The sequence below is a fragment of the Vanessa cardui genome, chromosome 9 (assembly GCF_905220365.1).
Source record: "Vanessa cardui chromosome 9, ilVanCard2.1, whole genome shotgun sequence".
Taxonomy (NCBI): Eukaryota; Metazoa; Arthropoda; class Insecta; order Lepidoptera; family Nymphalidae; genus Vanessa; species Vanessa cardui.
Window position 1 is genome coordinate 7,827,720 of NC_061131.1, and position 15,084 is coordinate 7,842,803.

Genomic DNA, 15,084 nt, shown 5'->3' on the forward strand with positions numbered 1-15,084 from the left:
TGAATATATGAATACATTGCTTCAACGAAAAAATTTAAAATAAAATTTCTTAGACCTTTTAATTTTATACATACTATGAGTAATTTTAGTGACAATATAATAAATCATAACTTATTTTTATCTTTAGAAGAGTTTTTAATAAGTTGTTCAGATTTCGTTTTTAAATAGCCATCGTTTAAGCGTTACGAGCATATAACAATTGAGGATAAACACCGTTTTCTTTTTATCGTGTTATCGCTTGAACATTCACATTCAACTACTATAACTACTTATGGGCCATAAAACATGACTAATATAATTTAAAATATTCGTCGTGTAAATTTAATATTGATTCCAGTTGAAGATTCGAAGCATTCAAGTAGTGGCGCAGGAGTCAACCGAGCTCGGACTTGCAGAGTGATCTTTATCGGACGTCGCCGTGTCGACTTCACAATGCCATCTTTTGTGTTCCGACATGATTATTTATTGCCACCAAACACTGCGCTTACAAGAATGATATAACTCTGCAATTTAAAATTTATTTTAACAAGCTACGTCCTAACCTAATCTTAAAAGAAGAAAATAAAAAAATACTAATGTAATGAGCTACCAGAGAAAATTCTCACCATTGAAACTGTCATATTGATAAAGCAAGGATTAAAGGGAAAAATCGTAGTTTAAGTAGCTAATAAAAAGCTAAGCTCATAGAAAGGGCAGCCCATGCAACATTATAAATAATAATTCAATTATTATACCTATCTATTTTTGCCAAATGCAATTCTTCATTGTTTTTATGTTAAAAACATATCTACCAACTACAAGAAATTTTGCAACATGTAAATTATGTATGTAACAAGTGCGAAATGGTCAATGCTATATCTAAACATTAGTCAATATGCAGCTAAGTTTATAGAAGTGCTAACAAAGCAATTAAGAGTTATCTTGTATGAACAACTATATTTTCATAATAAAAACAATTAAACATATCTTGATTAGATCATAAAAAATGTCTTTGACAAATTCGTTTCATAGTTACATGACTTAAAGTTTGTTTAGGCGCTGTTTTCATTGAATTGTTTGTGATGCAATGTCGAAACAATGATGCAGTATTCTATGTTTAATGTTTAAGTTAAAGTTGGACAATGCTATTGAGACGACACTTGCAGATATTCGAGAGCATTGAGGCCAAACCGTCGCGTATTTTAATAGTTATGAGCGGTATGTCGGCCGTTGTATTAAAACAATGACCAATAATTCTGTATTTATGTCTCATTGCAGCAAAAGAAAACGCGGATGATTTCTGCTTTAAGTTCATTGTCTTGCAAGGAATATCAGCTTGTGTTAAATGTAAATACAACGAATAGGCGTATTTTAGATATGTATATATTTTTTAGTTTAATAAAAGTTATTTTAAGAATAAATCTTAAAATATTATGAACATCTCGAGTATATTTTAAAAACAAACTCCACAAAGGAAGTAGATTTATTACACATACGTATAAGATTTATTTGATAACAAACGAAAGGCTTATCGAAGGCACGAAGTCGATCGCGTTAGTCAAAATAACTGCACCCGTCTTATCGATAACAATAATTAAACCCATTAGTTTATTAATTGCGAGTGGCGCGGAGCATTGTTCTCTGCCGGACAATCGTCGCTAGACCAAATAACATCACTACCAACAACTTTGCTTACTTTACCGACACACACGAAAGAACTAGTATGTAAGGTATTGTATTTCAAAACCGGTTAACGATAATATGCTCAAGGTAAAAATCTAAATACATTTTTAGTTATATAAAATAACATATTTTCTTTATTTAAAATTTTACTCAATTTAATCGTTATATATTTTCATTATTGTTAAATTTTCTTTGTCCTAGAAATATGTTTTGTATTTTATATGCACATTGGATGATATAAGTTATGTGTTATTAATTATGCCAAGATTGAGTAGGACGCAAAACCGAGCTCCGTGAGAACGTCGTTCTATATGCGGTCAGCCTTTGGTTTAACTGCGGTCCATCGGAATCTGACAATACTGCAATGATATGAAATATCACTAGGTATCAATAATACGTAAGGAAATTTTTAAATTACATAGAGTAAGCAATATATGCCAATGAGATCTGTATCTACAGTGACAAAGGTTCATAAGTATTTGAACAGAACGTATCGATTAAAAAATGTGCCTGTAAATTATCTACATTTTTACGGTTAACTTTAGTCTAACATTATATAGCGAGGGAATTAAGCGATTGTGGTCTTAAAATAACTAGAAATATCGATCATCAGTATCTTGTTGTATCACTCATCAGTTCTCCAGCTGCTATACTGGACTTCAATCAACTGAAACCAATTGATTACGCAATTGCATTCCCACGAAACCCTTAAAATATCATGTTTGATGTTGAAATGTAGTAGTTTACTAACATTATGTACATACGTGAATCGCCTTGAATCGCATAAAATCCTACATGTGCTTCTTTAGTTTTCATTTCAGATGGATTTAACGAGGTCTCTGTGTATATGAAATACACGGACCTCGTAAAATCCACCAATTACATGCTTATGAAATAATTTCTACATCAACTAACTTTTATAAACAAGCTTCTATCAACTTTGAGATAAAAATTAATGTGACCGCAAGTCTGGTATGACTAGAATCGTAAAATAGTTTTACGTTTCTGACGACCTACATTTTAATTTTGTAACACTTAAAATTTAAGCTATTTCAAAGGTTAGTTCGTATTTTTTTGTAAAATTTTGTACTTAAGATTTTAACAAAAAAATCGCAGTTGGAAAGTGATATAACGAAATATGATTGTGCTGTGCATTATGAATAAATAAATCATGATTTTTCTTTGAATACACTTTAATTATCACAGATGAAAAGAAAGATGTTTATAAAGAAAAACATTTAAAGTATGTCAGTTACGCAAATTTTGGACGATGGCCGCAAATCATAACAAGGCATTCTTATTATGAATAATATAAAACTCCCATACCGGTGTAAACGTACCATATGGGTGAATACAAATTGATGGTTGTAATAAAGTAAACAATTGAATCATGGCGCCCACACCGCTTCAAAGATACTATAAGCAAGTTTGATCTTTGGATAAATGTACATTTAATATTATAATTACGTTTTATTTTTTTAATATTGCTATTCGATTATATTACACGATATATATTACTGTTAGTTATTATTAAAGGTGATAAGTGAAATATCCAAGTTGATAAAACGCGTGGTTTATTATTATGAACCTAAGTTCTCTAGTTTAATTCCGGAGAAGCAGAGGTTTGTGTTTAATTTTTAACCACTGCTTACAGATTAAAGAAAACATTATTTGAAAACCGCTTAGTGAAATAAACTTCAAACCAGAGCTTTTCCATTACAGACTTACAATAATACTGGTACATTTAATTGGTTTAAAAAAATCTTTAAAAACAATATAACAAAGACTTACAATAACAGTTAGTGTATTAAATTAATTTAAAGTATTTATACATTTTTTAATTAGTCTTGATTTTATTATATTGGTATTAGATTACTTTAACGATTTATTAATGTGACTTTAATCGGTATCTTTGTTATTTTGCCAACTTGCAAAATTTGCTTAATTCAAGTTTTAAACTAAAATGTAGTAGAAAAAAGAACAGGAAAGTAGTACATTTTTATTGAAACTTTTTGGAAATAAATATAGGAATCAATTTGAACATCTATTATTTTTAAATCTACTTATATCAGAAATCTTACCGAGAGTGAAGACAAGTGTACCAAATTTTAACATATTCGGATGTAAAATGTGAATCTAACGCGTTAATAGAAACTGCCTAGCCACTGATTAAATTATTTATAATGAACCGTGCATATTATAATTCAATTACTGTTTAAGGAAGAAGAAATAAAAAATAATATAAATAAAACACAATATAAGAAACGTTACTCTAAACGTGAATCATATTCATTCGTACTATTAGTAATACTGAGTTGGATATTAACAGGCAGCATTATTTTATATTCGCACATTCTCGCGAATTGACTTTAACCAACTTACACAAGAATGCACTTTACCATACGACGAAGTCTCAATCGGTAATTTTTTATATGTTTACCTACGGCCCAGTGATGTACACGATACTCGACGTGTAGAGATTAATTTCCGAGGTGGCATATTGTCACTTTAATTTATGATCGCCCATTGTCTTTCAGCTGACGTCATCTGAGGCATTCGCGGCGAAATCTGATTCAATTAAGGTGCTATATATTTTTTTTAATTCCTTAAAACCATATTGAGATTTTTCTCAGAACAATTAATTAATTTTTTAGACAACCCTTTTTCGAACCAAACATTTTATTAAATAAGTCATAATAAAATTACTACTCTAAAAGTTATTGCGTAAATATGTTCAGAAGACTAAATTGGAAATAATTGCCGTGTAGTGTGTCCTGCTGTAGATTCCAATTTTCATTATGGATTTTCTAGTTATAGTATATAAGAAGTTTTATATTCCTTTACGAAAATATACGATAAGTTATGTTGGACTTTCGAATTATAATATTTTACATAATATAAAATGACCACTAGAGTGCTCTAGAGTTTCAAATGACCGCAGCCTAGGTTGAACTCAGCCATTGAACCCCAACAATTCTACTAATACACTTTCTCTTGAATAAAACAATATTAGGAAATAATATTATTATATGATATTTACCTTTAATTATAATGCATTATAAGGAATCTCTTATAATCTTATTTAATTATTTGTGTTCGCCCGCGGTTGTAGGAGTTTTAGGGGGTTGTTTATTGGGCATAAAAACTAGTCTATGTCTTCCTGAAGGACAGACAGGCATACATGCAGAGTTACTTTCGCTTATGACGATATCAGTATTAATGACCATTATGGATATTAGATGAGAATTATCTTAACAATAAAAATTTTTAGAAATCGAAATTAATTACTCCCAAATAAACTAAAGACAAATTGCTAATATTTATATAATTATGTCATTATATTTTTTATTTATATACTGTTATACAGTATTGAATATATTGTACTTTTTTAAAGCAACTATTTATTAAAATTAACAACTAACAAGTATTCTAGACAATGGATAAAAATAGTACGATTAATTTCATTTGAATACCCATATTAAAGCATTATGTATATATTTCTAAAAAGCTGTCAATATATCAAAGATCTGACCGCCAGAAAGTACTGGGTGGAGCTAATAAACTGTTTGAGTAGTACCTCGTGTTGACACTGGTGTTTCACACCTGAACAATGCTTCTCGTTTGCATTAATGTAAATTAGGTTAGGCAGCCCGCCGCCGCGCCTACGTTCAATTAGACGAGCCCTAAAGTAGCTCATATGTACTTGTGTAAAGGCAACTAATAACATGTACACATTAACTTCCTCGTGTAATCTTCGTCTGAACAAAATATTGATGCAACTGCATACCAATATAATTCCAGCGTGACGATACACGAACCGCCCACGGAATTCATTATGTAAGAGTACCTATGTCGATTTGACGCGGGAAATGTGGGAACCAAATTAATTTGAAAATAGACAAGTATAACGTATTAGGTTACTTATAAATTTAGAGACATCAAACTATGTCATGTGTGTTCACTATACGTATATTAATTGTTTTATAATGTTTAACAATACAGTGTACAAGCGAAACCCCTTCTTAGTTAACCTGCCTGCATTGTTTTATCTTATGTATGTAATAAAAAAAATAATAAATGTTTTGCTAATTAAAAATGTCCAAAAATAGTTCAAGTCGGCATAGAACGGATGCGTAGTGCGGTGTCAAAGACTGTGCGCATGTTCTTCGTCCGTCAGCGCTATTGGCGATCGCGTAAACACTGCGCCCGCGTTGCGTGCCGATGCCGTTAAACACAATTTGCGTCTTTACGGAATTCTCGCGCCTTTGATTCTAAGATTTTAGAGTTTTTATAGACCATTATAATAATGACACCATTTAAATGACGTTGCTTTAACGATCATGATTTAAAAATTGGAGACTAGACTGCCGTAGCAGGGGAACAATAAGGCAGCGCCTAGATCGGACGTGCCATTAACATTTCCGAACGTCACAAATCACACCAGCAAAATGCGAGATCTATAACCAAAAAAGATCTATGTTGGGAATGTTTTTTTTATTGTGAAGCGGCAGAGTCGCACGCGCGGCTCGATTGTGGCTGTGTGGTCCTCGCTAGCCACTTTGTAAATAGCGCGGTTTACCTTTTTCAACTTTTGTGTTTTGTTACCTTTTGTGCTGTTGTACGACCAATATTACCATAGCTATTTAGGCCCGTCGGATAAATAAATACGTCATTTATCATGATAACTGATGCGCATGGATGTCGCCGTGTCACAACGTTCAAATGGGGTGAAGATTTGATCTTTAGCCTTCACGATTTGTAGCGATTTATCTTGCATTGTTTCCTTGTTAGTCCAGGATAATGTGGATAAGAGACGTATAATTTATATTGGGACCAGAAGCCATTAAATGTCTTTAGCTACTTCACATTTTAAATCTTATTGAGTCTTCTATGATATTTAATGGCACGCAATAATGTAATAAATTATAAAACATAATGTGCACTTTATATAAAAAGTCAATATATATTACTAGTCTTTTCCGCAAAGCTTAAAATAATAATTTACTGAAAAACAATATCATATGAGTAGTTAGACAAGGTTTAGGTGATATGCGACGTTACAGCATCTGCTCATATCGGAAAAAAATGTGGTCGGAACTGTACCATTAAATTGTAGCCACAATAAATTCACTCTAACCGCAGGTCTCTTTCACAATATTTGTATCGAGGCGACAAAAAGGGCCGAAAGGGCGGCCCTTCGTTGAATGAAGGGAAGGTAAATAAATATAAATAAAGGTGAGGGCGGCGGGACGCGGGGAATAGCGGCGGCATCCCGCAGCGCCTGCGCTCGCTTACCGGCCTCTTCGCAATCATAATGAATGTAGGCAAATATAAGTACAGCTAAAAAAAAACTAAAAAGATCATTTTTAATTTCATTATACATATGCGATAACAGAATAAATCACTATACATAAATATATGTAATAGTCTGTAAATTTTCCACTTTGTAAAAATCCAATTACAAGCTCATTGTTCTGCGTACGAGACGTCACACGTCATTAAACTGGACCAATGAGAATCGTAAAAGCACTACGGCGCTGATCGCTTGCATTGCCGGCATAATCGAAAGCATCACGACCAATTACAGGACTGTGCTGTAGAGAGGTGCACTTTTATTGGGTGTAAGATTTAAGTGCCGATCGACACGCTAAAGTATGACCCTACCTGATTTTTACAGCCGCATTTGTAGTTTTGATCTGATTATTACCAAATAGTAATTTCAAACTCAAAGGTTTCCGAATTCAGTTTATTCTCGATCTAAGAGATACATTATTGCATATCAACTTTAAATTAACTAAAGAAAACAAGTCCTATTGTAATGACGAAACATTATTTGACGTCAGTCTGTATCTTTACAATAATGAGGTTCGTTATTAATACTACGAATTAATGTATACACACATCCTGTTTATAAAATTATGTTATGACACTTTATTTACTTAATAAATCATCTTTTGAAACTGAGGAAGCAGAAGCAAAGCTATAAATTAATAGATGCTCGTGCTCATCCGAAATTGAGAACACTTTGAACCAAATAAACATGGAAGTATTGATAGCAATATCGCTAGCTTTATCTATTAAAAGGTATGCTTTCTCGAATCCTCATTCTTTATTTTAACTTTTTACTTAAGTCCCTATCATAAAATTACTATAAAATCAATTACATTTGTATCTAACTGTTATACTAGAACATCTTTGAACATCGATGAAAGAACAACAATACTGTTGTTATTTTTTTTAAGAATTTATTAGAAGAGAAAAGAAATTAAATTTATTTCATTAATTATTTTTTACTAAAGTTATATGTTTTTTTTTTGTTAAGTATTGGCGAAAATAGGCGATAAATAGACTAGCGATACGATTAAAATTTAAATTGTTTACTATTAATAAGTTTACCACATTCTTATGAAATATTTAACTACTTCCTATAACATAAAATATAAACTATTTGGTATACTAATAATAATTTGTTGTTGTGCCCCATTTAACTGGCTTCTCCTATAACGATCTTACCGATTTATAGACGCTTCTAAAATTATCTGTAATAATTTGCATTGCCATCGCAGGGTATGCTTTATGTTAAAACACACATTTGTAATATTAAGTGTATGTTCTAATTTAAAGAAACTATGAGTAATTCAATTTTAACAGACCACATTATAAGGATTACTCAACCTACCGTCTAATATTTAATACATGACTATTATTATTACATAAATTTACATAGGAATCTACGAATCTGAGGGTTTGGTAAAACATACAAAGTAACGAAAAGCTTACCTTTGCTACTTTATGCGTTTTACAGAAAACAGTTTGAAATATATAAAAGTTGTACCGTCAGTTCGCTTTAAGCCACGTTATGTTTTATAAGTCATGTAATGTTTATTCGTTATTTTAGTGGCCCGTGCCTCTTAGCATTGACTGAGGTTTGACAGATAAGAATAAGATAAGCGTCAACAGTTGTACCTCGACAAATATTTGCGGGAATCATTAAAACAAACCCGAGTCGGAACACGGCACGAAAACACAAAAGACCTGCTTTTGCTATAAATATTTCATATAACGAGAAATGACCATAGTATTTAAACATTCTTTAATATTTGCTATTCAAGTCATATAACTGAATAAACACATATAAAGTAAGTAAGTAATTATTTATTTTATGTTCGCGCTAATCAATCAAAGAGTAAACATCTACATATTATTATATATAATGATGTGTATATACAACAGTTAATATGTTTAGTGACTATAAGTTATTTATATATTTACAGCATTTGAATGAGTAATTGCAAATAGTATAACAATTGTATAGTGATTACTAATTAATTAATATTAATTGCAATCTGAAATATATAATTGTTAAAGATCTCGAAGATAAAAACGCTATGCTATTAGGTATAGTAAAATATTTCTTTCCTATTCTGTTTAAGTAAATCAGCGCAAGGTAACTTTTTGAAACAATGCAACATTCACACGACTCGTGTTAGAATATTGACACTGCTGTGCATACATTTATCACAATTGTTTACGTTTGCCGAAGAGATGCAAATCGTTAATTTATCGCCACCTTAAGTAGCAACTATATAAAACAAACTGCAAACACAAACGAGGTTCAAAGACCTATCACATGAACAGTTCGGCTTGTATTTGAACAAGTGTTCCTTGCATTCACTTGCAAACGTTAGAGGGCTTGCACACCGACGATTGACAGCTATAAACATAGCGCTTATGTAAACTAACATAATTGTAATTGTTATTTCATCGCGTTTGGGCTGGCTTAGCCATAACACGAAGAACAAAGCGTTTGCGATTTATCATGCATCATGTATTTGCGAATATAGATATCATATCTTATTATAGAAACAGTATCTATGTACTTCAGTTACTAAAAAAAATATCTATGTATTTTATATATTCATGGTATAAAATCGATACTTTTATTGAGACTATCTTCGTAATGTAATTATTTATTGTTTCGTATTATTAAAACTTTGATTATAAGCACTTTGATGTGAAAGTAGAAACAAACTTTACGCAAAAAAAAACTAAATATGTTAATTTTTCAGATGATTTTCCGAAATTATTACAAAGATCCGTTACACAGGATACAATTATTTTTATATTTAAAAAATGAAAATATAAACAAGACTTTCATTCCATAATTACAAATTGAAAACAACAAAAAAGTCTTATAAGAGTCAATTAGGTATATAAAATTGCTTGGATTGAAATAACGTATGTTATTTTAAAATTATATTAGAAATCAATTGAATTTTTTTCATGACCTAGTTAATTATTTTAACTATTATCGACTTCAAAGCTAAAACATTCTATGGTAAGACGATAGATACTAATGGTAAACATGCAATAATATTATAAAGCCGTTAAGAGGTCTTTATTACATTTTATAACGTTGTAAACCCACCGTAGGATTTTAGGATTAATTTGATTATGGTCAATTATTCACAAAGCGATCGCGCTCGTTCCGTTTTTTATCCTGCGCTAATAAGCCGAAAAGTATCTAATTTAGACGGCGGTGTCTTTGCTGCAACAAATTAAACCACTTTAGCGTATCGCTCTGTAAAATAAAACAAATATAAACAATCTATAATTAAGTGACTTTAAAACGATTTCATCAAATAAATCAAATTATTTATACGAACTTATATGATGTTTGCATTATTCATTTTCGCTTTCGGTATACCTACCTACTTAAAATCAAAACATGTGGTAACTAAGCATTACCGTTTGTCGCTTATATGAACTTCAAACATAAGCTAATCTCAAGATTAGAAAAAAAATAAATTAAGATAACAAAGGTTTGTGTTAGGATGTCGTGCTATCTGCGTGTGCGCCGTTGTAAAAGCTCATTGTAATCCGAGCCTCAAATACGAAATTGAATAATGCTGACCTATCCCGCGACCGCCTCGGCCGTAAATCACCAAGATATTTATGTCCCTCAACCCCCGCTCTTCGCCCTTCACACAGACTTATTCGCATTCAAGAATATAAAATATTAAATAAAAACCTACATAAAATGGTAAGTAATTCCGATTGGAATCGGAGAAGCGCAGGCGATGCGGTCACACACCTATTCTGTGGTTTTGCAGAGCTAGCCAACAAATCAAAGGCTAAAGTGTTTTTAGAATGAAAAACCATATTTGACCCTCCCACATTATTGTTTTAAAAGTTAACCTTACCTTAACAAAGTAATATAATTGAAAATATCCATTAAGACAAAAAAAAACAGTAGGTAGGCCCCCCGCCTATTAGTATTACAAAAATAGAGATAGTAATACCTCCTTCATGGCTTGTGGTAAATGACATGATATTTAGATTATTATAATTATTCCACGTAATATTACCGTTCCTTAGATAGAACAAAAATACTTTATAAAGGTACACCTTTGAAGAACACAAAGTATTTATCTCAGAATCATGTGGTATGTAAAGAACCGCATCCGTAAGCATTCACTTTACTTATATTCCCTCTTATTCATGAGAAATAAATAATACTATTAGAGTAAGATACCGATTGCTGATAAAAAGTGGGCCCGAGTTAAATGGGAGGCACGGTGGAGGCAGAAAGAAAGTAATGGAGGCACATCGAACCGGTTTGAAGATTTTTACGAATGCAAGGCTGCTTGCCGCTTGCCCGGCTCAGGCTATATGCTGCCTGCGGCGAGCACATAACATAACCGTCGGCGGATTCGCGCCGGCCCGGGCCTTTTTCCATACACACACACTCTCACGCATCTACAATAGATTGTCTGCATCGTATATTCATTATAATGGAATCGTAACTGGACTCCACGCATTAACACATTAGGCTAATATAATATTTGTTGGACAAACGATCCGTACGCTTATATAAGTATTTGCAAATGACGAAGTAAGTCATGACATCCTTGAACATGAATATCAACAATATAAAGATTTGATAAACTCGAACAGAAATTGGTTTTCGGTAATGCCTCAACTAGTACCAACAGCGCGTTATAGCATTTTGAGTTAAATGTAAACATCTTGTCATATAAAAGCTAATTCAAGCCGACCGATATCAACATCACCGTTCGATAGCTTGTCATTGAAACCTGCATGCAACTGAAATATTGGCTTCGATAAACATGTCGCCTTTGATTTACCATCAATTGTCAATATATATTGTGCTTATAATAAGCGAGTAGATTTGAAATTTTTTAGTCTTGCGATAGATCAGGTTGCATTCATGAATATACTTATGCTTAAAACATAAAATTATAGAAAGTTATCTAATTATTTGGTGACTGAAATAAAATATATGTTTTTTTATTAAATGAATCAAAAGTATGGCATTAATGAAAACAAACCAAATTATTTTCGATAGAACTTTAGACATTCTTTTAAAAATTATAGGTGATTTTGTTGGAAATTATCAAATAGAAAAATCATGTCATTGTCAGGTCGAATTCTCAATAAGCATAGTCATACGTTATACATGACCTACATCCTACAGGAAATATTATGGACGTCGATGGTGAATGTTTGTTTGTTTGTCAACATAGCGATGTTTGTCGAGCCATTAGAGCGAGGCCGCGCTGAAACTCGACAAGAATTATATTACGTGCGTATTATCCGATTTAGCTGCAACAGGTACTTTATCGTTTTTTGATGGTCTTGGAGTTAATAATGTTTAAACATATCAGTACTCAGTTGCTTTATCATTATTATGGCCTAGAATATTCAAAGAAACACCAGTACATAGTAAAACAGGGTTTGTAATATTACGTATGATATGATAATTGCAAGTGACGGTACTCAAGAGGATTATATCCACTCCTATATTTATCGGTACTCAATTTATTATATTAAGTCTCATGATTTCAACTTTATAACAAATACATGTAACTAGTAATAAATAAAAATTGGTATATTTGTATAATTAAAATTAAAAAATGTTCTATTGTATTTAAGATTGCATACATTTATTTAGATATTTAATGAAACATATGTATGTAAGTTAAAAACCTGAACCGTTACGGTTACCGTCGGCGGCGGACCGACTGAAAAATTCGAAGCTAAAATATTTCTCGCCGATACCGCTGTTGAATTAAAAAATCATAATTCTTACTAACACATTATTTACATTTATATATATTATCTAAATCAATTTTTTTAGTTGACATCAATGAAAGTCTTAAAATTTATAAACTTAAGAAAGACGTAACTCAAAAGTGTTTTAAATTCTAACTATCGTTTTTAGTATTTTATGTCTAGTAAGTATATTATTATACATTTTTTAAAACATAATTTATTTATAAATAAAACGTGCCGTTCTGTTTTAGCTCGCTAATATGATTTACCTACATCTTACTTGTGACGAAATTGTATTTCCCGACCGCCGTTTCCTATTCTAATAACCATTAAATGTAAGTCTCTGTTTTGTTTAATTATTATTTGTCATGCTGAAATATTCTGTTGCAATCAATTAATTAAACCTCTTGAAAAATACAACGGACAGATTATTTACTTTATTACTTGATTTAATTACATTTATTAATTAAAAAAATCGTTACGTAATAAAATCAAATAAATAATGTTAAGCCAAAATGTACAATGCAACAAGATAACAACAGAAGGTTGCCGTAAGACGAATTTAAACATAACAAAACGTTGTGAATGACAACGCATGATTTTGAATACCTTCAACATCGATTTTATGACGGTCATATATTTAGCAAACTGGCATCAAAATTGAAAAGAATTCATCATTCATCCATTAGTCACAGAGACAAAATATTGTTTGTGTAATTGCAGTGCTACAATCGTAACACTCGCTACGAAGCTACCGTAACGCCCGCAATTTGTGCCCATTGTTCCATCGCCGTTATTATTTACACCAACGATTGTCCCTACCCGCGCACTGAGTTGTTTTCAAAATAAAAGATGCTTCATGAAATCTATTGTTTAAACTTAAAAATTTGAACAATTGTGCTAGGTTTATATTTATAACGAACTATGCAGTTAGAGGAGAATTGTTGCGTCTATTCGGATATAGTTTTAATTGTTAAAACACATTAATTCTTACCTGTGTCATCAAACGATCAGCGCCAGTGCCTTCATCATCCTTGAAATCGATGTCCGGATTATAATTGGGCACTAAGTCTCTAAACTTTTCATCCTCCCTCGTAATGCGACCTTCCGGAGGACCGCTAGCGGATTTTGAATTTTCACTGATGTTAGGATCATGTTGGTTGAAGACAAGAGGTGTTAGGCGGCGCGGTCCGTGGCGGCGGGTAAAACCGCGGCCCGGGCCGCATGCGACCGCCGCACCCAACCACAGTAGCACCAGCGACAGCCTCATCTCTCGGACATCACTTCACGCGCGCTCGACGCACGACCACCGCGCGCCGCGATTTGAGCGACACTGAGAGTTGGGTTTCGTTGTGCCCGAGCGTCCACCACCGATACCGAGCCTGCATCCCTTGCAGTGCCAACCCGCTTGCAATAGCCGATATTCCGCGAACCACCACTTCGATATCAGCGCGACGCTGCCGCGCTAACGAAAATAAATGCCGACAATGCATATATCGGAGTGGCATAATACAAAAAACAAATATAAATTATTTCATCATAATTCATAAAGTGCTGTGATCTGAAAAAATCATGCATTTGACCTTGTATTAAATTTTTCTACGTAATTTATAATAATGTGTACCCAAGATGTATCATATGATAAAAATGAAAAATATAGAAACATAAATAAAAAAAATATTAATAGAGTTCATATCTCGTCGTATGACCAAGTTGGTTGCAAATATAATATCGATAAAAATCGGCAAGAAAGTCAGCATATCATATTCGTATTCTTGAGGTGCTCCCCTTGAACAATAAAAACAATCAAAATGTAATAAGGTACTTACTACGAACAGTTAAATTTCTTTCAATAAATTGACAGATTAAAATTATTAATAGATACTATTTTGCAAATATTCTTAAATTATACTGTGTACTAAGTTAAGTTTTATCGAACAGTAAGATATAAATTACCATTTACGCTTCTTACACTAGCAGTATTATTGTGAAAGGAATTTACCGTTTTACAATTATATTGTAATTCAATTTTATCTATAATATATCGACTAATGTCATGAGAAGGTACCTACAGGTATGAGTAAGTACAGCTGCAGCTATTGTTGTACATGATTATTTGCATACGGTCAAAGAAAAGTTAATATTAGTCAAAGTATTTGGAGTATCAGATATACATATACTATATTTATTTACTTATTTATATTAATTTTTTTCAAATAAACACCTATGAAACAAGTGCTTAAACGTGCTGAGAAGTTACTCAATGCGATATTCCCTTGATAATTTTGAATGTCCTCAACTTGACGCGCCTACGGTACATATTTATGATTAAGGTAAAAATAATTA

At 32.1% G+C, this 15,084-nt stretch overlaps 1 protein-coding gene across 1 annotated transcript in view; it reads right to left on the reverse strand.

The window, feature by feature from the left end:
• LOC124532575 (tiggy-winkle hedgehog protein) overlaps positions 1 to 14,085 on the reverse strand; it is a 31,972-nt gene extending 17,887 nt beyond the window's left edge. Inside the window, exon 1 of the mRNA XM_047107532.1 lies at positions 13,733 to 14,085. Coding sequence (XP_046963488.1) covers positions 13,733 to 14,008 — 276 coding nt within the window. The 5' untranslated portion in view covers positions 14,009 to 14,085. The remainder of the gene's footprint in view (positions 1 to 13,732) is intronic.
• Between the last annotated feature and the right edge of the window lie 999 nt (positions 14,086 to 15,084).